Raw genomic sequence first — 27,543 nt, forward strand, 5'->3', positions numbered from 1 at the left:
TGTGTGTGTGTGTGTGTGTGTGTGTGTGCGATTTATGCAGCATCTTCTTTCCAAAGTACTTTGTCTGCTCAGTGATCCCTGTACAAGTTGTGCTCAGTAAACTACTTGTAGATTATTTTACGGCATTTAGTTCCAGAAACAGATCTGGAGGTTATTTTAAATGTGCTTACTTACTGCAGCAGAAAAAAACATCCTGTGTTGTTAAAAAGATAGGGAGTGTGGAAAATGCTCCCAACAGTTTAATAATAGTTTGATTAAAATATGGAATATCCTCATAATGATTAAATGAACATATTTTTTAAAAGCTAGTTATAAACTAACCAAGTAAGTTCTTGAATCCTGGCCTTTATCTACCTTTGGAAAGTTGTTTGTTCGCTATACAGTGTATATTTGAACACCTTTTAAGATACCATAATCAAATGTTACATTATGGCTTCTGAGATCAAGGAGCATGTTTTCACCTAGGCTTGGATACAACTGGACACAATTTTGAATCAAGATGGCAGACTGAATTTTTCAAAAGGGCGTGGATTTTAACTACCCATTCCAGCCACTAATTTCAAAACTGCACTGATTTTTTTATTTTTATTTAAAAAATTGGTTTCCTAGAATGGCCCGTCTGTGCTCAGTATGTGGCTTCTTACTTTGTTATGTTTTGGAGCAATAACTATTAAGGCAATATCCAGTGTTTTTGCTTTACTATAATTCTGTAGATTGTACATGAGAATATAAATACCATACCAGCAGGTCTTAAAGATGGCTTTAAGCTGCACATAAATTCAGAGGGTTCAATCCTGTCCCGTACAGTTGATCAGCTACTGTGAGCGTTCAGCACCATCTACTACAAATTGGGAGACACACCTGGGGATAGGTGCAAAATCCGCCTGGCACTTTGGCCAACGGAATGGGCACAATGATCCCTATTGCTAATTCCTTCTCACTTTTTGCTTTACATGCCTGTTGTGTCTGGTTTCCTGGACACAGAGCTGTGTCATCTCTGTGTTATGTGAGCCCAGCGGGCTTGATGGCTCATGCAAACCAATTCTGAGGTCCAGTGGTGGTTTTGTGCCTGTAGTGCCTGAAGTTCTAGAAAGGATTGGGGTTTTTTAAAATCCCGAGTTAAATTAGCGCTGTGCATTTTGTTTTTTTTTTCTTTCAGTATTGCCAAACCTTTGGAACACAGATAGTGAGTTTGCCATTCCTGAGCAAAAACAAGTAGAAAACCACGAAGAACTGGCAAATGCATATGAAAGAAAGCTAATTGAGGTAAGACTGTTTTGCTATATAAAAAGTACGAGGTACAGTTGGAGTAATACTTCTTATGTGAAATTTGAAAGAAATTTTACAACCTTTTCTTAGTTATGATAACCTTTTCTTTCTTTCTTTCTTTCTTTCTTTCTTTCTTTCTTTCTTTCTTTCTTTCTTTCTTTCTTTCTTGGTTAATTATTTTAGATACTTAGGTTTTCTCGTTTAGGCTTCTGAAATGTATAAGCAGCTACTCCCCCCCCCCAAAAAAAACCCACTCATGGCTTGGTGTGAACAAGGAAACGTGAAGGCTACTGGAGAGGAAATTGTGGCTGGGCTGGTTTGCGCTTCCTTAGTTGCTTTGTTGTTGTGTGCCATACACTGTGTAGTGTAGCAGGTTTTCTGAATCTAGCTAGGGCTTATGGTTTACCCCTTTTCAGACTCGCCACAAACCACAACCAAGGCTTTTCCTTTGGTTTCTGATGAAATTACTGGAAGTTTTGAGGAAGCAGACAAGTCAAGATAATACATTGTCTTTAAGTCACTTTTTAAAGGGTTGGGTTGGAAACAAATATCCCAGAGAATTACTACAATTGGAAATGTCAATATGTATGAATAGTCAATCATTTTGTGCAAGTACATTGTCTATATTTACCCAGCTGGGTAAGTGACTTTGGGTTGTAGCCAGTGTTCCTTCTACTCATTTTAGACCCATTAAAATTAATTGACAATACTGATTCAGGCCCATTCATTTCAAAGGATCTCCTTTGGATATCAAAATTCTGGATATCAAGGCCTAGACTTAGACATTGCCCAGCTAATCTGTGAAAATTTCAGCTTCCTCAGCTGTTTTTCAAATTTGTTAAGTAAGCTAGCACTGCCAACAGCTACCTTGGGACAATCAACCCAAAGTTCTATCTTACTATGGAAATAAATATGCAGTACCAAACCAAAGAAGGTGATATTTCCTCACTGCTTTCCAAATTAGCAGGCCCTGTTTGACCCTTTTTTAATACAGAATTTTAAAGGTTTTGGGTGGTCTTGGCATTGACTTTTCCTAGGTGCCTGTCTGTGCATCATAGGGCTGATCAGAAGATATTTTTGGTGGATGGGGGAAACCAGCATTTACTTTACCTACTTTCCTTTATCTTTCTTTCTCCAAGCAATCTGTGATGTCCTCTTCTTCTGCACACCCCCACCCCACCCCACCCTGTGACAGTCTATTGAGCCTAGGGCTCAATAACAATTAACAATTTCTCACTCAGTTTTATAGTGAGAAATTATTCCCCACATCTTAAATTAGTGGATGAACAGGTTTGTTTCTTGCTGTTTATCTGCCTGATAATAGCTCTGTTCAGAAGTGCCTCCAGGCATTCAGTGAAATCGTGGGGGGGGGGGGACTAGGGTGATGGGATTCTGTCCTCGGTGTCAACATTTCTTCTTCTTCCTTACGTTTGACAGAAGGTCTAGAGGGGGAACCTGCACATTCTCATCTGCACATGTTCAGGTGCCTCTAAAGATGCAGATTCTTTAAAGTTGAACCAAAGAAAAACCAACAGCCACAGACGTAAAATACCATAACATACAAAATACAGTAAATTGGTTGTAAAACAAAATATCAGGTGTAGCTAAACCACTTCTGAAAAAAGATACTTTGAATTATGGAAGTTAAGAGAAAGTTAAAAAGAAATAACGTAACATAACTAGATTAAAAATTGTAATGTTTGAGAACAGCAGCTGAAGAGGACAGGTTTTAACCGGGAATGAATGAACGAATCGGGGGAAGATTTTCTCTCGTGTTTTTGCAGCCAGAGTGAGAGATCTAGCCATGGGCTTTGTTAATAATTTGTTTGAACCTCCAAGATGCTGGTACAGGGACCCAGCATGTCATATAAGCCTTCCAAAGTTCAGGTATAATTGAATCAGGCCCTGGAGCTTTCCCTGACTTTAACTGGGAGATCAGGGACTTTATTTCCAGCTGGGTTACTGTAGCCCATGCTGGGAGTGCTTCAGGGACCTCCAAAGTATTGGGACTCCTGTGGGATTGGTGCTCCCGATTTGCTTGCCTGGAGGAGCCTGCATACCTACAGTTGTACTCAAAAAGCTTGCATACTTCTTGCCAAATAGGTGACGGTCAGAAGCAGGGATGGGGAGAAATTTGATTCAGTTTTTGTCTGAAGGCCCGATTTGCACCGTCCAAAACAGTATGCGCACCGAAACGCAACCATTGCTCAAAATTGCACTTCTCCAAATTTTGCAGTGAAATTATTCATCCAAGTGATGTGTACAGAAGTGCATATGCCAAGCTAAAATGTGCATAAATGTGCATCTGTTAGTGAAAATAACAGAAAGAGATGCATTATGTTTTTGAAAACATGCTTTGTAAAAAATGTGTACATCAGGCAAAAGGTGTGTGCAAAAATGCTCCTATTAGTTCGCACAAAAACGCTTACGAATTTTCACGAGGACTTTTTGAAACAACAACAACATAAACTAATGTGGATAATGTGGAGGACAGGACAGAAGGCTGGAAAAAGAAGCAGAAAGGAACTGGAATGGACAGATTTGCCCATCCCTAGTCAGTAGATGGACCCAACTAGTGCCACGATGCCTGCTTCCTTTTCCGCACATGGACTTGAATGAATGGAGAGCACTTATGCATGGGGCTTTTGGTTTAACCCGCAAATAAATTGACCACAGAGGGGAGAGGAGTAGCACTAAGCATCAAGCCCTCAACAGCGCCATCTCCCCCGTCTCTTTGCACACAGTGACACTTTAGGCGACGAAGCTTGCCCTGCAGCTTAAATATTACAGTTAAGCCTCATGGATCAGTTTTAAGTTACCGTGATCTTAGAAGTTGGTTGGTGGTTAGCCAAGGCTCTTTTCTGTATTGTCAGTTTATAGGCCTCAATGCTGAACTTGCTGTGTGCATTATGAACAGCATTGGCTTAGATCTTAAGAAGTTTATCTGTCCATGCATGGCAAGGCTGGGGAGCCTCAGGTTCTGCTTTACAGCTTGAGTGTGTTTGCTTGTCTGGAATGTGTTGCTGAACTCTGATCGTGCCTCTTGTTTGCCTGCATGGAGGACAGAGGGGTGTCTGTAGACTCTAGCCTGCCATTCAAAGGTAAAAGCTACACTCCTCACCATGCCCACTTTTGCCTCTGTTCTGGCCCCACCTCCCACTGGATTTCGGCCTGTGGAAGGTTGCCCGGAAGGGAATGTGGCCCTCAAGCTAAAAGAGAGAGAGAGAGAGAGAGAGAGAGAGAGAGAGAGAGAGAGAGAGAGAGAGATTCTCCACTCCTGTTGGGGCAGTTTCTACCAACTTTGCCCTAGTTATCTGAAAGGGTGATGGAGTCTCCCTTTTTGGAGGTCTAAGCAGAGGCTGGGCTGCCCTTTCTTTGAGATATGCTAGCCCTGAGTTTTCTGCATCAAGAATGGGTTTGAACTAGATGCCTATAAAATCCCTTTATGTGATTTTATGATGGGGGGGTGGGGGGTAGGGGAAGGGGCCGCAGTGGGAAGGCCGAGGCAGGAAAGGCCTGCTGGAATCCGAGCTGCTGTCTGTTTCTTTGCTGGCTGAAGATAACACTTTGCGCCAGAAGCTTTAATATGCTGGTCATTCGGCCATGGTGTTTGCGATGCTCTGTAGAGGCAGGCATACACTGGAGTTCCAGCTATGAATATTTATGGGCGGATGAGGCTCAGCTTCTGTCAGAAAAAAAGGTTAAATTTGGCACTTGAAATGTTTGACAAATCGTACAGCCCTCTTCAAATTCTGTTTGTCTGAAGCACTTGAGGAAATATCTGCAGAGGTGCCTGCTTGTGACGGATTAATCCGAGTGTTGGATTGTGTCACCCTTGTTAATGTCTCTTTACTACTCCTTCAATGTTGAGGGATGGTTGCAAATGCACCAGCTAAGGAGCAGGATCGTTTTCAAGACTCTGAGCTGCTGCTGGAGATTAGGAGACCACTGGGACTGTGGTTGTCAGACCCCAGAAGATCCTGCTGTACCACCAGGGCATGTGGGGCTAGAACTCACAGGGGCCTTCCTCTGAGCCTGAGGAACCAGATGTCCCCCTCTGCATGTTGCTGGTCCATTGGTGCAGGGGGTGTCGAACAGAAGAGGAGAAGTGGCCATCTTCAGACCGTGTGGCTTGCCCTTTAAGAACCTGGCGGTCTCCACAAGGGGGTGGAGTCTCCAAGAGGTAGTCCAGCTTAAAAGGCCTGAATCTGCTCTTAGCCCTTGTTGGAGCAAGTTGCTCGCTTGCTTCCATGGCCCTGCATCCTGACCTACCTTGCTGCCTTCTCCAGGGGAACTGGCACCAGACTAGAACCTGATCCATGTTAATGTTTGCTACGTTGTACCTGTGCCTGTACAATGAAAGCCCCATTCTGTTGCATTCCTCCTCCTCTAGCATGACCCTAAATTCCAGCATTGTCCTAGAAAATGAATTGGAGGTCACGGTGCTTCCGGTTAAAGTATGAGTTGGGGAACATGATCTGGTCAGCGGCCTAGCAGATCTAGCCACTGTTTGCTTCTGGTAGACCAGTTAAATAGTTACTGCCCACTGTCAATCATGTGGTGTCATAGGGCCAGACCATGCATGGGGTGGGTTGAAGTAGCTGCCTTGGGCAGCGGAAGCCCAAGAGGCAGTGCCCCTACAGGTGTCTCACCTTCTCCAACCAGTGGCGGCTTCTGGCGAAATCCTGCGAGATCTTGCTGAAATCTCGTGAGAGCTTGTCGGAACCCACTGTCGCCGCTTTGCGGGTGCTGCCTCACATCTTGGGTAAGGAGGGCTTTGTCAGGGGTGGTGCAGGGCAGCACTTTCCTGTTCTGCCTCGGGTGGTGAAGCAGGGCACCTGGGTGTCACCATGATGTTAGGTAGCCTGATTCTCCAGTGGTTTCCCGGTTCTTTCTCCCCTTCCTTTTGGCAGGAAGTAGCTGCACTCTGGAGTGCCTGAATGTGGGACTAGTTGTCTGGCGGTACAAAGTTTGCTTGTTTGTTGGTTGGTTAATTAATGCTCCTTTCCCCATCAATGCTTAACCTTTCAGGGTAACAAATAAATAAAGGGAAATGAGAGATTTCCTCGTTATGGCTGCCACCTCCTCTATTGTTTTCTCCACTTCTTGGTCCTGTGGTTGCAGCAAGCCTGCCCTCCTGCCTCCAGCTGCTTAAGCCGGTTCCCGAGACGCTGTGGTTTTGAATGTTACGCATGGCGTGCTCCAGCATGCTAATTGGGAGAATTAGCTATAGCTGAGATTATCATCATCACAGCACGTAATCCCTCTGTAGTAGTCTCTTCCCAAAGGTCTCTGAGGCATAGGTGTGTCATGAAATGCAAACCATTACTTTGCAACTCCGGCGAGAGAATGAGTAATTGGGCCCTGCTAACATTACCCCTCCCGTCCCATTCACGAGAGAATTCTCCTGAAAATTGCTCCCGTATCTGTGTTCCTGTGTCAAATGAGTCATATGTGCAACTCCCCCAGAAGCATATAAACTGCCATTTTGATTCTGGAGTGGTTAACATTTATGGAGGCTGTCAGGGAGCACGTTTTTGCATAATGCTACCAAATCATTGCGGGCACAGGAGTTGTTCTTCTCAAGAGTTATTCATTGCGGAGTCATAGGATAAATGGCCTTAGATCCTGTTTCCCTGCCCCCACCACCCGAGCAAGTGGGGTGATGGCCTTTCCTGTTAGAGGTGACAATTTTCAGCTTTTCAACTTTTAAAATTAGGGATGGAGAACCATTTTGAATCTGACCCACCACATTCTCTTCTGGCCAATCTTCTGGCGACCACATGCCAGCGACAGGCGGAGCTAGAGGCAAAAGTGGGCAGAGCAATTAATGTGAATTTTAACTTGGTGTAGCAGACTAATTTCTGCACACACTTTCACACACATCTCTGTCCTTCATCCAGGCAAACAAGAAACATTGTACGAGAACAAGGACACATTCCAGCCAGGCAAAAACACTGAAGGAGGGTGCAAAGCAAGGCCAGGGAGGGAGGTAGTCTGAGGGTAGGATGTGTGTGATAGAGGGCTGCATTTGGCGCCCGAGCTTGAGGTTCCCCCATCCCTGTTTTATGGTAAAGAATTGGAGGGTTTGAATAGAGGTCATAATGGTTGTATTAAAATCCTCCTTATTCCTTTTATAGTTGTGTGTTTGTGTGTGTGTGTGTGTTTGTGTGTGTGTGTGTTGATTTATGCTTCACCTTCAACAAGTTCCTGGCTTATAAAGAATTCAAGTTAGAGCAGAGCCCATGTGGTGCAATGGTTAGAGTGTTGGACTAGGACCTGGGAGAACAGGGTTCAAATCCCCACTCAGCCATGAAGCTCGCTGGGTGACCTTGGGCTGCTCCACCATCTCTGAGCCTAGCCTAGCTCACAGGGTTGTTATGGGGATGAAATGAGAAGGAGGAGAGCCATGTACCTTGAGATCCTTAGGAGATAAAGGTGGTATATAAATGTAATACAAAAAAACCAGATTAAAACAAAAAAGGAGTGAGACAATAATTTTAAAAGGGTAGCATAAAAGAAGGGGATGCGGGTGATGCTGTGGTCTAAACCACAGAGCCTAGGGCTTGCTGATCAGAAGGTCGGCAGTTGCCACTCACCACACTTCAAATAGGGTGCCTAAAGAAGAGCACCTTCTGGAGATATTAGTGTATGGACAGACATGTGGGGAGGCAAGCGGGTGTTACTGTGACCAGCCCTTCTTGTGACCAGCACTTGGAATGGAGACTTAGAAACCTAACTGGTCGCTGCTGCAGTTTCTCAAGGCATTGGATGTAATGTGGCCATAAAGCCAATCCCAGTTAACAGCCTTGCAACTGTTGTTTCGGACTGATCATCAAAATAACATAGAGCTTCACAAGGCAACTCCACATATAATGTGGTTTAACCTGGTGGTTGCCAAGGCATGGTCCCCTGGGTATCTCTGCCCAGTTAGGCTCCATCTTAAGCTAGGGGAAGGTGTCTCTGTGCCACGGAGAGCAACCTATGCCACCATTGACAAAGATGGCACCGTGAGCATTGCCTCTCTGATACCTCCCCCTTGGCTCAGTGACTTCCCTTATTACTTATTTATTTGTGCAAGTTTTTCAAAGCCAACTAACTTCAGGAGCTTCAGGTTCTCAATACAGGCATTGTGATTATTTGTAATTTTAGTCCATGTCTTCAGATTTCCAGAAATTCTGCCTCTTAAGGCTTCAGTCATAAATTTTCATGAAAAACGTAAGGGGTTTTGCTGAGAGGAGGCCAGGCAATAGCCATTAGCATGCAGCAGGATTAGACTGATCTTTCAGTTGTGCACATCTCTCAATGTATTTCCTCTCTCTCTCCTTCAATTCTATATATGTTATTGCAGAATGCTTTATAATTAACTGAACAAAAATATCATCTGATCCGCAGCTGTCACGGCTAAAGTGTGGTGGCACGCTGAACAATAGATAAATAGTTATGAAGTGTGTTAATCATAATGATACAGGGAAGGCCAATAACTGGCTCTGATCTAATCAGGAGTTTTACATAAATCGTTCTGAGGGTGGCACTTCCAATACCATATAATTACATCAGGAAATTGGGTGCGTGTTGAGTGTATTGGAATTCATTGGCAACCCACAGCGCAGTGTGTATCTGAAAAGTCAAGTTCAAGCAAACACCAGCTGCCTGTGGAAGAAGGAAAATGCCAAAAATGAGCAATACCAGGCCACCTGTAACTTGCATGTTCAGTTATTGATTTCTGACAGGCTAGAGGCGAGCTGATCGTGCAGCATTGATCCTGGCGCAGCTGCGAGGACTCCCTGTATGTTTCTGAGCCAATACGTGATGGCCAACCTGGGCTTTTGCCGTGGTTGAAGCTAAGCAAGATCCTTTCACACCATGGTTTCTGAGCAGTTCTTAATTAATTCTTAACTCTCCATGTGGGCATTGCTGCAAAAAGAAGACTATAGCAGGAGAGGAGAGGGTGATCTGCTTGAGATGAAGTGAGTTCATGAGTCTATATGGCAATATCTCCAGCCCTTTCCCCCCCTGCCAATCCTCTTCTTCCCCTGGTTTTGCATAATGCATGAACAGGCACCAGTCAGCTTCCTCATTAACATGAGCCCATTGTGTTGCATTCGGTGGTGCTAGGCAGGAGGACTCTTAATACTAGCTGCTGGGAATGGCGTCTTGCACCCAGGTCCTGCTTGTGGATTCTCCCACAGGCATCTGGTTGGTCACTGCAAGAACAGGATGCTGGACTAGATGGGCCTGGATGTACTTATTGTTAGGTTTGCAAAGTATTTTGATGGGCAGTGAGATCTGCCGCCCTGTCTCCTTGACACATAACCTCCTGCTTCTATAAAACTGAAAAGTATCACTCTTAAGATGCACAATCTTTGGAGAAGCGATATGCTCTGTGTTCAAGGAAAGGGGATCTCTTAAGTCTTTAATATTCATGTTATGTGTATTTATAGGCAATGCTTGTAATGGTTTAAATAGGCATAGCTAAATAATTAAACTGAAAATTTAAAATGTAATTACGATCTTAGAAGGTTTTCTGTCCGTGTGCTGTAGATTCACTTTAATCCAGCAGCGAACTCATTCTTTGAACATATATTGTGGTTTTTTTAATGACCAAATAAATTAAAAAGGCTCCAAGAGAAGATAACAGTTAGCATTATTATGATGATTTGACACCCACCAAATGATAATATTAGTCCTGAACTGCTGTGCCTCAAGGAATTATTCAGTCTCTTTAAAAGACAATCATTTGAGTGACACTTGAGCACAATTCAAGGAATTGATCCCTTTGGATGGTATCCAGCTAATTTTTTGCACAGAGTAGGCAGATTGACATTAATGGATCTAACTTAGTCTTCTTGTTCATTAATTTCTATGAGTCCGCTCTGAGTAAAACTTTGTTGGATGCAACCATCTGTTTTTATTTAGGTCAAAGAGGTACTTTGGTGGCTAGCGGAATAGTCTCAGATGTACTAAGGATTGGAACTGGGACCTTAAACACGCAACAGACATCCTCTAGCATTGAACTATGACATTTCCTCATTCTTTTAGATGAGAGCTTTTATAAAACAGAATTCTTCATTTTGATAGGCTGCCTTTTCAGGTCAGTTTTCTGTAAGATCTAAGACTGATGCATCTGCATGGGGCATCAATTAGAGTTTGTGGTGGTATGTGATAAATTAAACCTTGCTGTCTATTAGGCTAGTGTTGCACATCACCGTAAACCACAGTTAAACTATTGTTTAAATGCATGCTGCCAAAATTCAGGGTTTCTCCTATTCCTCTGTTACTGCTGTGGTGCCAGAAAGCAAGCTGTGGTCTAAGCTTAGTGTCATATGTGAACCCAGGCTCATGACGTGTTCCTCTGCAAACTCAGATTGCTCTGTTGTCCTCATTGCGAGCTTGGAGGTTTAGACTTCAGAGCAATGCAAGTGTTAATAGCCTGACTTGGCTGCATCACATTTCCAAAATCATTACGTTCGGAAATGTCTTCAACCTTGTGATCTTTGTCTCTTAACCTGAGCATCTGGTAATGTTCAAAACTCATTCAGAGGGAGAGTCTTTAGGCGAGTCCTTCAGGACACTCTGTGTGGCTGGTGCTTAGACGAAGGATGAGTCATTCTTTTCTTTTGGAACTCTGCATGTTCAAAAGGTCTCTCTGCGCACCATTTGCCACTTGCTCTTCTTAATATGCAACAAATTGCTGTTGCTTTTTTCCAGGAACATAAGGCTGGCTCTGATATTTCTCATAAAGATAATGTTAGGATTAAATGGAAATGAACCTTGATTCCTCGCCACTTCCCGTTGCCAACACCTCATCTCTTTGTATTTTATAATTGAAAATCAGTGTTCTTCATGGTTGAACAGGCCAGCCCCATCCTTCTCCATCAGAACCTTAAGTGATCTATGCATCTTCTACACCAGCTTTCCCTAACCTGCGTCCTTCAGATGTTTTGCAGTATATTTCCCATCAGCCCTAACCAGCACCGTGTCCTGACTGGCATGTTTTCTTAGGACGCTGTACCAGTAAATATTCTAAGGCTGCATCTACACTATAAAGTAGTGTGATACTGCTTTAAATATAAACAGTCACAGTCCCCCACAGAATCCTGGCAGCTGTGGTTCGTTAAGGGTTCTGAGAGTTTTTGAGAGGTCCGTATTTCCCTCATAAATCTACAGTTCCCAGAGTTTCCTTGTAAAAGGGATTGACTGTTAAAACACTCTGGGAGTCGTAGCTCTGAGGGGAATAAGAGGAAGGCACACTTGGCAAATCCACACCGTGATCAACTCCAGCCCGGAAACCAATGTCCCCACTGTGGAAGGACATGTGGGTCCAGAATTGGCCTCCACAGTCACATACAGACTCATTGTTAAAACCGTGTTCATGGAAGACAATCTTACTGGGCTACGAGTGATCGCCAATGAAGAAGGACCCCCTGAAATCTGGCATCCTTAACAAACTACAATTCCCATAATTATTTTGGGAAAGACTAAGGTAAAGATGGGGAACCTGTAGCCTTCCATACATTGCTGCACTACAGCTCCAATTCACTCTGACCATTGGCTCGGGTTGATGGGAGTTGGAGTCCCACAACACCTGGAGGGCCATAGGAGCACTTAGATTTGATGCTGCCTTCCCTACACTTGTTTCATCGTCAGGAATGGAGGAATGGTTAGGGGAACTGTTACACCTGGCCCTGCATTATGGCCGCACCTTCCTCTCTGGGAGCCTGCACATTGTGTTAAGCCATGGTTTGACTTAGCGCTCTGTGTGAGTGAGGGAAGACTCAGCCTGAGGCCACTTGAACTTCTCTGCTTTCTTTCCAACAGCCTTCATTAGAAAGGCAGCAAGCTGGCAGCCTCCTTAGGGTTCCTTGGCCTTGCCTCCAGGCTGCTTGAATCACTCTTGCTTTGTTCCGCTGTGGCCTTCCTTTCCGCTATTCCTTCCCGGTCTGCCTGCCTATTTGCCTTGGTCTATTTATTGGTTTGCCCCCTGATTGTGTGTGTGTCTGTGTGTTTGTGCAATGCGCTGTGCGTCCTCGGGAGCCAGGAAGTCCATCTTCCCAATGAAGTTTTAGTTTTCAAAACACATTTATTCCCCCCGCCCTTCACTTTTTGCCGCTTTGTCTCTGGCATAAAGATATCTGGGAGAGCTGTTTTTCTCCTCACATCTCTCTGGTGTTTCTTATGCTTGTTGGATTATTTCAAGCAACTCCACGGAGCTTGCCTTTTGAGAGGAGAGAAAGATAGAAGCAGCCGTCCATTGGGCACCAGCAGGGGAGCTCTTGTGTTGTATGTAACATCTTCTCCTGGCTGGCATTAAGTGTGCTTCTTCCTCTGGTGGCTTCTAAGTAGGAACCAACTTCTGGCACACAGATCTTGGCAGAGGGATGCGCAGCTCTGGCACACGATCCTCTCAGGCGTCTCGGTGTCAGTTTCCCTTGCCTGGATGCTCGCAGTGATGTTGGTGGCCAGCACTGTTTCTGCCAGAATCCGCCAGCTGCTGCACCCTCAGATGTCACTTCTGTTTCTTGGACGTGCCTTTTTAAATTCAGAACTGTCGCTCCCTAAATAAAAAGGCAGTATCACTCTTTTTTTTCTGTTGGCAGTGCTGAAGTGAGGATGGAGAGGCCTGTAAAGTGGTACCTCGGGTTAAGAACTCGTTCTGGTGGTCTGTTCTTAACTTGAAACTGTTCTTAACCTGAGGTACCTGAGCTAATGGGGCCTCCTGCCGCCACTGCTCAATTTCTGTTCTCATCCTGAAGCAAAGTTCTTAATCCGGGGTACTATTTCTGGGTTAGCGGAGTCTGTAGCCTGAAGCGTCTGTAACCTAAAGCGTTTGTAACCCAAGGTACCACTGTATGGTGGTGAAGAAGGGTGTTCATGTCCTTAAATCAGACCTTCCCCTAAATTGCACCCTCTGGGTATGTTGGACTACTGTTCCCTGGCCAGGCCCAGCCAGCAAGGCCAATTGTCATGGGTTATAAAAGCTGTAGCCTAACAGCACGTGGAAGGTACTAGAGTGGCTGGAGCAACCCTGTCAGATGGGTGGGATACAAAATAATAATAATAATAATAATAATAATAATAATAATAATAATAATAATAATGGAATGCTGCCTTAAATTTTTAGTTGTTTTACTTAAGTAGTTTGCTGTTTTGAAACGAGATTGTTTCAAAAATAGGTTCCAGGTGCTGTTCACCAGACTTATGGGTTGCCTTCCAAACCAGCCAAACAATATAGGCACCTGTGTGGTATTTAGGTTTTGTTTATAAGTTAAATTTAAATATAAAGCATGTTTATTCAGATTGTTAATTTACTATAGGAAAAAATGGAAGTGCATCCTGTTTTCTCTCTGTGTACATTTTTTACAGCTTAAAATAGGGCAGCCCTGATGCGAGTTGTGTCAGAAAGCAGATGACTTTACATTCCTTAGGATTAATGTCTGGTCTAATTTGGTCTAATTTGGACATGTGCTGGTAGCATAATTATTGTGTGCATGGACATCGTACATTGTGGGACAGAAGGCAGGCAGTCTTACTGTAGCAGCCATCAGAACGTAAGACAACGAAAGTGGGTTCTGTGTTGCCTTTTGGTAGCAAAGGGACTGCAAGGTTGGAAGGATGAATATCCAGCACCATTTGTTCTAAGATCTCTCTGCCATTTCCATGCATGGCTTGTAGTGGCCAATGTCACTTAAATACCTATGTGGACTGCCTCTATTAATCTGTTAATAGATTAATTAATCTATTAATCAGGATCAATGGAATATTCCTACTGTTGATGTCAGCTGTTGTTCTCTTTCTGTTATATTTGCAATTAAAAGCTACATACATACATACATACATACATAAAAATATCTTCCTGTGGCCCTCCACATCATTAAAAACCAGTTGAATATTGTTAGAAGACTATACAGTGGTATCTTGGGTTACAGATGCTTCAGGTTACGCGTTTTCAGGTTGCACACCGCACCGAACCTGGAAGTACCGGAACAGGTTACTTCCGGGTTTTGGCGCATGCGCAGAAGTGCTAAATCACACTTTGCACATGTGCGGAAGCGCCGAATCGCGACCCGCACCAGTGCAGACGCAGCTATGCGGGTTGCGAACGTGCCTCCTGCACAGATCACGTTCACAACCTGAGGTTCCACTGTACAGTGGTACCTTGGGTTAAGTACTTAATTTGTTCCAGAGGTCCCTACTTAACCTGAAACTGTTCTTAACCTGAAGCACCACTTTAGCTAATGGGGCCTCCTGCTGCTGCCACACCGCCAGAGCACGATTTCTGTTCTCATCCTGAAGCAAAGTTCTTAACCTGAAGCACTATTTCTGGGTTAGCGGAGTCTGTAACCTGAAGCGTATGTAACCTGAAGCATATGTAACCCGAGGTACCACTGTATACATATATAAAATCCATTAAAATCATATAGTTTACATTAATGAAACACAACGGCACCAGCCTCCTCATTAAAAGTGGTCAGTTTCCAAAAGCCTGTTGGAATGAAAAAGGAGTAAGAGGGGACTATTATTAACGCATATAAAGTATGTTCTCTTTTACTAAGTTTTGGCATCTCTGCTTTCATGCAAGCTTGTAAGGTTCTTTATTGTAGGCAGAAGTCACTGTGCCCTGTGATAACCCCAAATTCTCACCTCTGTGAAGCAGAATTTGCTGCAAGCTTGTTGATTCTATTTATTAGTTTACTCAGATCTTTCAAAATAAGGAGATGCAAAATGTGAAATACTTTCAGTTGAGTGCATAGTTGTAAGAACAAAATATATGCTTACAATATATTCTTTTAAAGCCTTAATTAGCTATTCGTTTTCTTTTTTTAAAAAAGAGAGAGAATCTTACAGGTAAAGGAAACTAGCAGGGAGCAAATTAGCAGTCGGAAGTGTGTGAGAGTTTATTGATGGTTAAGGGAAAAATGGATGCCAGCAGGGAATTTTCAGTAATTACAGAGTAAGGAATTTTAACCAGAGTTGGTATAGCTCCTTTGGCTGCTTGTGAGTGATAATTACTACAATAGTAGGAAATCAGGTAAATTAAGTTGCACAACATGTCAGGCAAATTTAGATCTTCTGCCGTTGCTATTTTTTCATTACACGGGGAATTAAAAATAGAAAGTTAACCTGAACATTTATGATTTGCACTTAAAGCCTCAGAAATCCAGACGTGAGGCGTGTATTCTGATTATCATCGTCCTTCCCTGGCAATGTCGCCTGTTCTTGATTTGGATCATATCTATGACGTCCCTGTGAGGAGCATAACCTTTTAAAGACTGTTACTGCAAGGGACATGGGTGGCGCTGTGGGTTAAACCACAGAGCCTAGGACTTGCCGATCAGAAGGTCAGCTGTTCGAATCCCTGTGACAGCTGAGCTCCCATTGCTCGGTCCCTGCTCCTGCCAACTTAGCAGTTCGAAAGCATGTCAAAGTGCAAGTAGATAAATAGGTACCGCTCCGGCGGGAAGGTAAATGGCGTTTCCGTGCGCTGCTCTGGTTCGCCAGAAGCAGCTTAGTCATGCTGGCCACATGACCCGGAAGCTGTACGCCGGCTCCCTCAGCCAATAAAGCGAGATGAGCGCCGCAACCCCAGAGTCGGCCACGACTGGACTTAATGGTCAGGGGTCCCTTTACCTTTACCTTTACTGTTACTGCACCTATTGTATTATGTACGTTTTTTCTATGGGTCATGAGCTCATGATCACTAGTATGTTCCTAGTGCTCAGATTAACATAATGCCACTCTTGGTTTTCTTTTCTTCCTATTTTACTTTCTCTTTTATCCTCCCTCCCTCCCTCCCTCCCTCCCTCCCATTTTTCTTCAGGATTACATAGATATCTCATAGAATCATAGAGTTGGAAGGGGTCCTGAGGATCATCTAGTCCAACCCCCTGCAATGCAGGAACATGCAGCTTTCCCTTACGGGGACTAAACCTGCAACCTTGGCGTTATCAGCAGCACACTCTAACCAACAGGTCTATGTGGATTACATGTTCAGATAAAATAGCCAGCCAGCCAGCGTTCCTCAAAGCACAAAGGCAATCATGTTTCTTCCCAGGATCATGCACAGTCCCTCAAAAAGCACATTAGGTTCAGTGGTGGGTGGGATCGCCAAAGTCTTATTTCAGTGGTGGGTGGAATTGCCTGCCCCCTTTCTACTCCTTTAAACACACACACATACACACATTGCCAACAGCATAAAGCTGAATGCACACAAGTTAAATGCCCGTAAGTTGTGAGTTACCTGTGTCATTAAATGGTGCCAAAAGATTTTCAATATTGCATATTAATTTGTTGTGAGCTTCCCTGGGACCTTAACCGTGAAGGCCAGTCAATAAATCAAAATAATAATGATCATAACAATGTACCAGAGGACAGGTCCTTGCCCTAGGCAACTTATAACCTAGAATTCACCGCAGGGGACAGCCAATGAAATGGGAGGGTATATGGGAAGAATTCCATTTTCAATTCTGTTACACATACAGTGGTACCTCGTGTTAAGAACTTAATTCGGTCTGGAGGTCCATTCTTAACCTGAAACTGTTCTTAACCTGAAGTACCACTTCAGCTAATGGGGCCTCCCGCTGCCGCCGTGCGATTTCTGAAGCAAAGTTCTTAACCCGAAGTACTATTTCTGGGTTAGCGGAGTCTGTAAACTGAAGCGTCTGTAACCCGAGATACCACTGTACCTGATATGTAGATTATTTAGTGCTCCTTTCTTTTTTTAGTGAGGAGCCTGTGGGGTTGGATGTTCCCTGTCCCTGCAGTAGGGTATGGAGTCTTTTTGGAGGGGAGGTTGTGCCTAAGGGAGTCATGGGAAAGATGGTTTTTGAGGAGTGTTTTGAAGTGTGGGTGATGCCTGGGGAAAGGCTCCAAAGCCAGAGGGAAGGTGGAGGAGGACTTTCCAGGGCTTGGGTTGCAGCGTTCCGAATGATTTTCTTGAGTATGATTTCTATGGGGCCATCTGTCCTGGCAGCTCAGCAGCAAGCAGGAAAAGGTTGGCAGAGGACATTCTGCTCTGGCAAAGCTGGGAGCTCATGGGATCGCAGACAACGCCTTATGGGAGGCTGGATTCCTGCAGTACGAATCCAGCAGCTGTGCTGCTTCCAGGTATAGGAGGCTAGTTCAGGACCTGGGACAGCTCTCTGTGCAGTCACCCAGGAGCAATGGCGCTTGTTTTCACAGTGGCCCTATGGAGTGCCCAAGCCTTGCTCCTTAGATGCAAATTTAAGCAAGAATTTGAAGGGCCAATGCCCGGACTTAGGCCCTGGGTATGCAGTGTTGCAAAGTAGCCGCCAGCGGCATCTCCTCTGACTTCTCTGCTGGGAACTTCCAGGGGGCTGGATGGGTACAGGGGCTTTCAGCCAATGGGATGGGTGAGTTGTGAGTTCTAGTTCCTAGTTTTAAGGAGCGTGACTCCCCTGGCTTCTGAGGAAGGGGCCAGTGTCAAAGCCTCTTTCATCCAGAGGACTCTTGTTTTTCCACTTGATATCTATCTATATCTTGTGTGGTCTCCTCGGTTGCGTGGTCTTCCTCCAGGCCTTGGCCTGCTCTCTTGGAGTTCTAGCCACCGTGGAGTAGGCTCGGGTTGGGTCTGGGCTCTGTCACATGTCCTTGCCCTCCCAGTGCTCTCCTACCTCTCCGCGGCGGCGGCGCGGTAAGGTCGGGGCTTCCCCTCTTTTTTTCCTTCCTCTTTCTCTCTCTTCCTCCTTCTCCTCTTCTCCTTCTCCCTGCGTCAGCTCCAGAGTTTTCCTGGCCCTGCAGCGCCACTGGGCAATCAGCTGGGCACCCTCGCTCCCAGCTCGATTTGAGTTGCGGGGGGGGGGGTCAGCAGTTCCCCAAGTTGACGCACTGGGTGTCCTCAGCAGTGGCGGCGGCGGCAGCAGTCTCAGCAGCCTGGAGCCAGCCTGGTTAACATTCGTGAGTGTGAAGTCACATGAAATCAGATCTGTGCCTATTTTCCCATCACTGTTGCATTATTCAACTTTATGTAGAGAAATTGCCGCAGAAACAAAGTTTATTAAAGAAATAACCATCCTGAGTAATTTGACAAGCTAATTGGTTGCATCACAAGAACAGTTGGCTTTCGTGGCTATCAGCTGTAAAGCCAAGTGGTTCCTGTCTGAATATTACACTAATAGGCTGGCGTTTCTCTTCTGAGTGTAATAGAAAATATGTCAGATTACTGAGGGCTCCTGCGGAGCACACGGCTCACATTAATATTAATAAAGTTTTGAGATTGTTTGATCAAAATGTGTGATTTTAATAGAATGATCAGATTTCCTTCAGAGCTGTAGTTTCTTGAAACAGCTATGGGAATTTAGGTTCTGCTTTGATGGGAAATCATTTATGTCTCCTACCTCTGCATAAGAAAAGTTCTCTTCTCCCCCTCTTCACATCCGATCACTTTATCTTAGTAACTGGAACCTGCTGATCTTGCGGCATGCTGCAGTGTATATTCCAAAAATGCTACTAGTAGATTTTTATTTAGACGAAAACAATCACATTGAAAAGAAAGAGAATTGCTGACTCAATAGAAATGAGCGATTCAAATGTGCCAAGCTTGCCCTGAACTGAAGCCTTGTGGTCCCTTTCGACGAGACCTGCTTCAACAGAGATAAATAGGGGTTTCCAAAAGCTGCGAAAAGCTACAGTAGCATTCCATATGTTTTGACAGAGACTGTCAACTGAAATAGCACAGTTAGTGACAGAGCAATGACAGGGAAGACATGCTCAGAATAACAGCAGAGCCCAGAGCAGCCTTCCCACCCCCCGCAGCTTGCTGGCTTCCAGATGCCTCAGCTTACAAACCTCATGACCATTGGCCACGTTGGCTGGTGCTGGTAGCAGTTGTCACCCAATAGCCAAAAATAGTTAAAAAAAGGTAAAGGACCCCTAGACGGTTAAGTCCAGTCAAAGGTGCCTAGGAGTTGCGGCACTCATCTTGCTTTCAGGCCGAGGGAGCCGGCGTTTGTCCGCAGACAGCTTCCCGGGTCATGTGGCCAGCATATGGCACAACGGAACACCGTGACAGAAGCCAGAGCGCATAGAAATGCCGTTTACCTTCCTGCCGCAGTGCAATTTATCTGTTGGACTGGCGTGCTTTCGAACTGCTAGGTTGGCAGGAGCTGGGACAGAGCTATGGGAGCTCACTCCATCGCAGGGATTCGAACCGCCAACCTTCCGATCAGCAAGCCCAAGAGGATCAATGGTTTAGACCACAGCGCCACCCACGTCCCCTGCCCAATAGCATCTCCAGGGCATCAGGTTGGGAAAAGATGATAGAGAAGAATAAGGCATTGTGAGCTGAACGTACGGCTGGTCAGGTCAGAACTTTGGTCTGTCCAGCTCAATAATGTCAACCTGATTGGCCGTAGCTCTCCAAGGTCCATCTGTAGCTTCCGACCTGGAAGTGCCAGAAATTGAACTGAGGATCTTTTGCATGCAAACATGTTGTCTGCCACCAAGCAAGCACCTTTAACTATCGGCTTGGTCCTGTGCATCACTTTGCTATGAGAAAGATCTTCTCCTGTTTCACCATAGCTTCTGTTCCAACCTGTGAACCCTTAGGGCAGGAGTGGGGAACCAGGTATTGCTAGACTGCAGCTCCCATCATTCCTGTCCATTGGCCGTGCTTGTTGGGGCTGATGGGAGTTGTAGTTTAGCAACATCCGAAGGGCCACAGGTTCCCCACAGCTTTCTCTAGGGAGATGGTGGTGCTACGAAGACAAGATTTCACCGCTGCTTGTTATTATGGTTTTATAAATTACAATTTATGTTCCTTCCTCCAACAAGCTCGGGCTGTGTATATGGTCCTTGCTTTTTACTCTTGTCCACACTGTGAAATAAGCTACGCTGAAAGCGGGAGAGAGTGCACATTTGTCTCAGAGTTTTGTGTTCTCTTGTTTTCAAAGAAATTTCATGTGCGCCCTAGTTTAGACATTTTTAGAGCGCTGACGAAATCTGGTGAAAGAGAGCAGAGATCAGTCCTTGAGATTCTTGTCGCACCCCTGATTTATTATCGTGCTGGTTCAAAGATTTTCTTCAATTGACTGGTGTTTTATCTTTGAAGCAGGGGTTTTCAAAATCTTGCCTGAAGCACAAGTAATCAGCTGCTACGGTACAGTAGCAATATTGTGACATGTGGCTCTGATGGGACAGGAAACGGCTGGCCCTCCAGATGTTACTGGGCTGCAACTCCAGTGGTCAGGAATGATGGGAATTGTAGTCCCACCAATATCTGGAGGACCAGGCTCCCCACAGGATAAACCAGGGTCAGAATGAATGGTTGCTAGCCACAATGGCTACATTTTTCCTCCACTGTCAGTGCCTCTGAATACTAGTCACTGAGAATCCCAGGTGGGAAGAGTGCTGTTGCGTTCAGACCCTGTTTGCGGGTTTCCTATAAGCATCTGGCCACTGTGAGAACAGGATGCTGGACTAGACAGGGCTTTGGTCTGATCCAGTAGGCTGTTCTCGTGATCAGAAATACTCACATGTGGCCTAGAGCAAAAACAAATTCCAAGTTTGAAAATGGCCTTCCTTTTCTTCTTTTCAAACGTTCAATCTGCATACAGTACATGAATTTCAGAACTGGGTGTCTGCTTTACATGTCCATGCCTGATTTTGAATTCTGAGGAAAGATTGGCATTCCTTATGGTCTAACAGGCACGATCATTTAATGCACCGTTAATAATAATGTTTCTCCATATGGTTTTATATTGATTAAATAATCTTCCTAGCTACTTTCATAGGTTCAGGGTAGAACCATCATCCTGGGACTGTTATTCAGGCGGCAACTCGGGTGTGAATACATAATGCTCTAATTGTTAGCGTGGAATAAATACACGCTTGATCTTATCTGAACAAGCTAGCACGGAGTAATTAACTAGGTTATCTTTAATTAAATCCAATGAGGCTGTGAAGTTACCCCCGTAACACAATTAAGTAGAACAGAAAAGCATAATGCAAATAGAAATGAATAATAGTAATAATAAAAGGTTGGTGTCAAGGGAACACTGCAGCCTGGTCTGCATGACATAGAATTGTAGAGTTAGAAGGGACCCAAAGAGGCATCTAGCCCAACCTCATGCAATGCAGGAATCACAGCCCAGGAACCCATGATTGACAGCCATCCAACCTCTGTTTTAAACCCCTACCCCTTTAAGTGGAGTCCACCACCTTCTGAGATGAGTTAATGAGTAAGTTCCAGCGAAGAGCCATTGTAGCATCAACTTCTTCAGTTCAGCTGTCTGCTTTCAGGGTGTAGGGACCACACACAGGAATGAGCCAAATATAGGAATTCAAGATGCTGTCTTATACTGAGTCAGGCCACTGGCCTGCATTGCCTGCACTGACTGACAGTGGCCCTCCGGGGTTTCAAACAGCATCCTCTCGGATTGTTGTTGTTGTTTAGTAGTTTAGTCGTGTCTGACTCTTGGTGACCCCATGGACCAGAGAACGCCAGGCACTCCTGTCTTCCACTGCCTCCCGCAGTTTGGTCAGACTCATGTTTGTAGCTTCGAAGACACTATCCAACCATCTCGTCCTCTGTCGTCCCCTTCTCCTTCTGCCCTCCATCTTTCCCAACATCAGGGTCTTTTCCAGGGAGTCTTCTCTTCTCATGAGGTGGCCAAAGTATTGGAGCCTCAGCTTCACTATCTGTCCTTCCAGTGAGCACTCAGGGCTGATTTCCTTCAGAATGGAGAGGTTTGATCTTCTTGCAGTCCATGGGACTCTCAAGAGTCTCCTCCAGCACCATAATTCAAAAGCATCAATTCTTTGGCGATCAGCCTTCTTGGATATCTATCTGGAAATGCTGGGGATTGAACTTGGGACCTTCAGGACGCGAAGCAGACACTCTGCTCCTGCGCTATGGTCCTCCTCCTTTTGAGGACCACGTGGATGTGCAGGATGTCAGGCAGGAAGGGCCATAGCTCAGTGATAGAGTTTCTGCCTTGCACACAGGAAATCCTGGGTTCAATCCCTGACATTTCCGGGTAAGGTTGGGAGAAACTCCTACCTGAAGCCCCGAAGAGGCATCTGCTGGTTGGTGTAGACAGTACTGAGCTGGATGGACGCAGTAGTCTGACTTGATATAAGGCAGTTTCTACATTCTTCTGCACTCTGTGTCTGTCGAGGAAAGAACTCAGCCAGAAGCCCTGGTTTGGATGGTATACAATATTGGCTCATCTTTGTGCAGTAGCAAAAAAGGAAACTGTGAGCACCTCTCCAGCAAACTTGCACATTCTCACTAAGCCATAGTACGGCTTATTGCGTTATATGGGAGCCTGGCCACTGTGTGCAGAATGTACTTACAGTATATTTGCTGCCCACTAACGTCGTTTCTTTTGTTGACAGTATAAAAACGAAGTGGCTTTCAAAAATAAATAAATGGTATTGCTTGTTTTCCAGGTGGCGGAGATGCACGGGGAACTGATTGAATTCAACGAGAGGCTGCACCGCGCTTTGATGGCTAAAGAAGCTCTTGTGAATCAGATGAGACAGGAACTCATTGATTTGAGAGGACCGGTAGGTTTTTTTTTAAAAAAGAATATAATACGCATAGTAATCTCGATCTGTTTATCCAGACTGAAGTCCTAGAAAGGGCCTTTGAAGCTGAACATTGGAAAGTTCGGGATAGACAAAAGAATGTACTGCTAAACTGTTCAACTCACTCCTGCAGGAGGCAGTGGTGGCCACAAATTTGTTTAGACAAATTCCTGGAGGATGAAGCTGTTAATGGCTGCTATCCATCCCAGCTGTGTTCTTGCTTCCAGTATGTCTCTGAATACCAGTTGCTGGGAATTGCAAATGGAGAGGGTGCTGTTGTGCTCAGGTCCTGCTTCCACTGTGAAAAGAGGATGATGGAGTAGATGGGCCTTTGGATATTTTCCTTAGAGATTCGTAAACAGAGGTTGGAAGGACCCACGTACCTACGGGACCGCCTCTCCTGGTATGCCCCGCTGAGGACCTTAAGGTCCACAAATGACAACACTTTGGAGGTCCCAAGTCGCAAGGTGGTTAGATTGGTCTCAACTAGAGCCAGGGCCTTTTCAGTACTGGCCCCAACTTGGTGGAACACTCTGTCGCAAGAGACAGAGCTGTTCCACGTGGCCTTTGGTTTGGACTCAGTCTGACCCTTATGTTTCCCTTCCCTTATGGTTTTGAAGTATGGGCTACTATTAAAATGAGGCTGCATTTTAAATTGTATTTTAACCTGTATTTTTTTTTTAAAAAAATCTCCCCCCCCTCTCCTATTACGTTTTTATTGTGATTTTACAGGCGGGGTATAAATAAAAGAATATTATTATTAATTATTTATTATCTGTCAGGGATTCTTTAGCTGTATTTCCTGCATTGCAGGGGTTTTGACTAGATGACTCTTGGGTGTCCCTTCCAGCTTCACAGTTCTATAAAAAATATTTATAAGTGTGCAGATGCTCAAATGTGAGGCTTTTATTTATATATACAAAAGTCATTTCTTTGAACATTTGGCTTTATTTATCCAAGTAGAGAATAAGACATTTTGAAAGAGGTTAAAGATAAAGTAATCTGTGTCTAACAGATAACGTTGTATAAGCAGCTGTTAAAACAAGCGTTTGCTACCAGTTCCCAAATTTCTCAGCAAGGGCAGGAAAGGGGGAGGTGGAAAAATTAAAATAGCAGTGAGACACGTGGGTGTGGGAGGCTTTGATAACCACAGACAGCTTTCTCTTTCTAGGAATTTTTTCTATCTTCTCACTGGGGAACACAAATATATTTTGCTGGTGTTAATCTGGCAAGTGTGGCAGCAAAATCTATTGAGCTGCCAGTTTTATTTACACCCATATGAATGCAAATGCCCTGTATGCAAAGGAGACTGGGCAGCTGTGCTCATTCTTCTACAGTGAGTAATCTACAACACATCCGTGGTGATTCAAGTTCACAAAATTAGATGTCACAATGCAGTCCATCCTACTTTGGCTAACACAAAACTTGAGATGGTCTGATCTGGTTTTGAGAAAAGGAAGAATATCAAAACTCGAATGGCCCAAGGCAAGCAAGAAATTGAAAACTGCCACAGGCAACTAATACGGTTGCTTTAAAAAGCAAAGGTAATCATGTTGGTCCATAAGGGGTAGTGGGGCAGCCCTTAAAAATCCATAGCTGGGCAATAATTTTATTGGAAACAACCAGCATATCATAGGATATTGGCAATCTTCCTTGTTCTCCAGAACACTTCATTAGGCACAACTTAGTAACTGTAGGACCAGGCTTTCAGCCTCTGCGCCAAGACGGAGATTGTAGACATAATAAATCTTTGGTTGTTTAGTAGTTTAGTCGTGTCTGACTCTTTGTGACCCCATGGACCAGAGCACGCCAGGCACTCCTGTCTTCCACTGCCTCCCGCAGTTTGGTCGGTCAAACTCATGCTGGTAGCTTCGAGAACACTGTCCAACCATCTCATCCTCTGTCGTCCCCTTCTCCATGTGCCCTCAGTCTTTCCCAACATCAGGGTCTTTTCCAGGGAGTCTTCACTTCTCATGAGGTGGCCTCAGCTTCAGGATCTGCCCTTCCAGTGAGCACTCAGGGCTGATTTCCTTAAGAATGGATAGGTTTGATCTTCTGGCAGTCCATGGGACTCTCAAGAGTCTCCTCCAGCACCATATTTCAAAAGCATCATTTCTTCAGCGATAAGCCTTCTTTATGGTCCACCTCTCACTTCCATACATCACTACTGGGAAAACCATAGCTTTAACTATACGGACCTTTGTTGGCAAGGTGATGTCTCTGCTTTATAAGAGACTGTCTAGGTTTGTCAATGCTATTCTCCCAAGAAGCAGGTGTCTTTTAATTTTGTGGCTGCTGTCACCACCTGCAGTGATCATGGAGCCCAAGAAAGTAAAATCTCTCACTACCTCCATTTCTTCCCCTTCTATTTACCCCGCCCATCTGGCTGGGTTTCCCCAGCCACTCTGGGCGGCGCGGCTTCCAACAAAGACCAAAAATACACTGAAATGCTGCACATTAAAAACTTCCCTAAACAGGGCTGCCTTCAGATGTCTTCTGAATGTCAGGTAGTTGTTTATCTCTTTGACATCTGATGGGAGGGTGTTCCGCAGGACGGGCACTACTACTGAGAAGGCCCTCTGTCTGGTTCCCTGTAGCTTTGCTTCTTGCAATGAGGGAACCGCCAGAAGGCCCTCAGCGCTGGATCTCAGTGTCCAGGCAGAATGATGGGGGTGGAGACGCTCCTTCAGGTATACTGGGCCAAGGCCAACACTTTGAATTGTGCTCGGACTGGGAGCCAATGTAGGTCTTTCAAGACCGGTGTTATGTGGTCTCGGTGGCAGCCCCCAGTCTAGCTGCCACATTCTGGATTAGTTGTAGTTTCCGGGTCACCTTCAAAGGCAGTATGTCTCTGAATGATCATTGCTGGGAATTTTAAGGATTGAGAAGGCTACAGTGCTCAGGTTCTGCTTGCCGGCTTCCCATAGGCATCTGTAGTCATTGTTGAGAAGAGGATGCTGGAATAGATGGGCAGTTGGCCTTACCCAGTAAGGCTCTTTTGGGGGTCTAAGGCCACACACCTATCTGAAGAAGTGTGCATGCACACGAAAGCTTATACCTAGAATAAACTTAGTAGGTCTCTAATGTGCTACTGGACTATTTTTTAATTTTTTATTTCAGCCGCACACCTAGGTTTCCAAAATGAAGAAGCAACAGTTGCTAGACTGGAGAGGGGTGTCGTCTGGGGAGAGGAGGATATGGTTTGAAGAAAGTGGCAAGGGTCCAGCAGATTCATGAGGTTTCATAAACAGTGTGAGAAATGCAAGCACTCCTACAGAATGGAACAGCAGGATAAAGAGGGTCTTAGGAAAGTCACCTGTAAAAATAGGTAACTGTGGCCATGCCAGAGCTTAACTTTGAAGGGTATTCTTTATTCAGTCATTAATTTTGTGGAAAATATGTTTTTAAAGAAATGGGTCCCCCCCTGCCATAGGAAAATATAGTAGTGGTAAATTTTCCATTGCAGAAAACGCTCAGCACCGTACGAATGCTGTCTTCCTTCCTTCATCTTCATTGCCATCATCTATGTTAAGAACTGGGACATTTCTGCCTGATTTCTTGATGTAGTTGCAAACTTATCTCTCACCATTTGGTATGTTTGTAAATTTAGTCAGAATGTCTTAGTGTGTGTGGGGGGGCAGATATCATTATAAGATTATGATGGATGACAAGGAGACGGTGTCCTTTGCAACAGACTCCTGTCCTTTTGAAGCCATATAAAATAATTAGGTGGCAGAATTCTTTATTATGTGCTTCACAAATTCATTGGCACGGACTAGAGTTGAATTGCGGTACTGCTAACTATAAATTTTGGAACGAAATCTTAAGGGCAAGTCAAACTTAGTGGTACATCCAATGGTGGATTTTTGTAAGCAGAATAGCTCTGTTTAATTTCGTCGCAGTCTGGCTGAACATTGGGCATCAAATTTGCTTACGGAGTGTACTTTGACCCTCAGTCTCGCTTGTGAAATATCATTTCTTGACTGTCGGTAAGTAGGGAAACCTAGACTGCAGGTAAAACAAACAAATTGTGCGATCAGGAGAAATTCGGCAAATGCTATGCAGGTTGCTTAGTTACTACTCAAAAATGCCATCCTTTTCTAACCGTGTGTTAGAACTAATATAATCATTAATAAATGCAAGGTATTAGAAAAAACATTGTAGAAATTATTATTAAATGTGCAACTATATTATTATTATTATTATTATTATTATTATTATTATTATTATTATTATTATTGGCCACCTTTCAGAATACAAATCCTTCTGAAGTGGCATGCACGTAAAATCAAAATACATGAATAAACATGATCTACATATAAGTATCCATCAGGATCCTTCCTACTGGGCAGCTGGTGGTAGATGGCATGTTGGGGGTGGAAGGGAGGTAGGGGGCAATTGGCTGAAGTAGGAAGAGGGATTGTGAGTCTGTGTTCCCTTGCCTTCTGTTCTCTCTGCTTAGTGTGGTCATTATATAAACCAGGGGTCACAAACCCTTTGGGGGGGGGCTTTGGGCATGTTTTGGTTTTTGAGCAAGTGTCATGGATACCGTCTTCTCTGGTCACTTCTCTGCCGTTCCCCTAAATTAGCCCCCCCCAAAAAAAAAGCCAGAAGAAGAGAGTATTTGGGTGTGCATAAACAGGTACAGGTTTCACTTGCATCCAGTGGAATTAATCCGAGCTTTGAAGAGACCGTAGATATGAAAGAGGAAGCGTGAAAGAGCGT

The 27,543-nt window shown here is 44.6% G+C and overlaps 1 protein-coding gene across 4 annotated transcripts in view; it reads left to right on the top strand.

Annotated features, from left to right (window-relative positions):
* The window catches only part of SNX29 (sorting nexin 29), a 199,543-nt gene that overhangs the window by 70,412 nt on the left and 101,588 nt on the right, over positions 1-27,543 (top strand). For all 4 annotated transcript variants that reach the window (XM_081887979.1, XM_081887982.1, XM_081887981.1 and 1 more), the window contains 2 exons: positions 1,160-1,266; positions 22,681-22,797. In XM_081887979.1, the coding sequence (XP_081744105.1) occupies positions 1,160-1,266; positions 22,681-22,797 (224 nt within the window). The remainder of the gene's footprint in view (positions 1-1,159; positions 1,267-22,680; positions 22,798-27,543) is intronic.

Source organism: Podarcis melisellensis, assembly GCF_964234715.1.
Source record: "Podarcis melisellensis genome assembly, chromosome: 14".
In the NCBI taxonomy this organism is placed as follows: Eukaryota; Metazoa; Chordata; class Lepidosauria; order Squamata; family Lacertidae; genus Podarcis; species Podarcis melisellensis.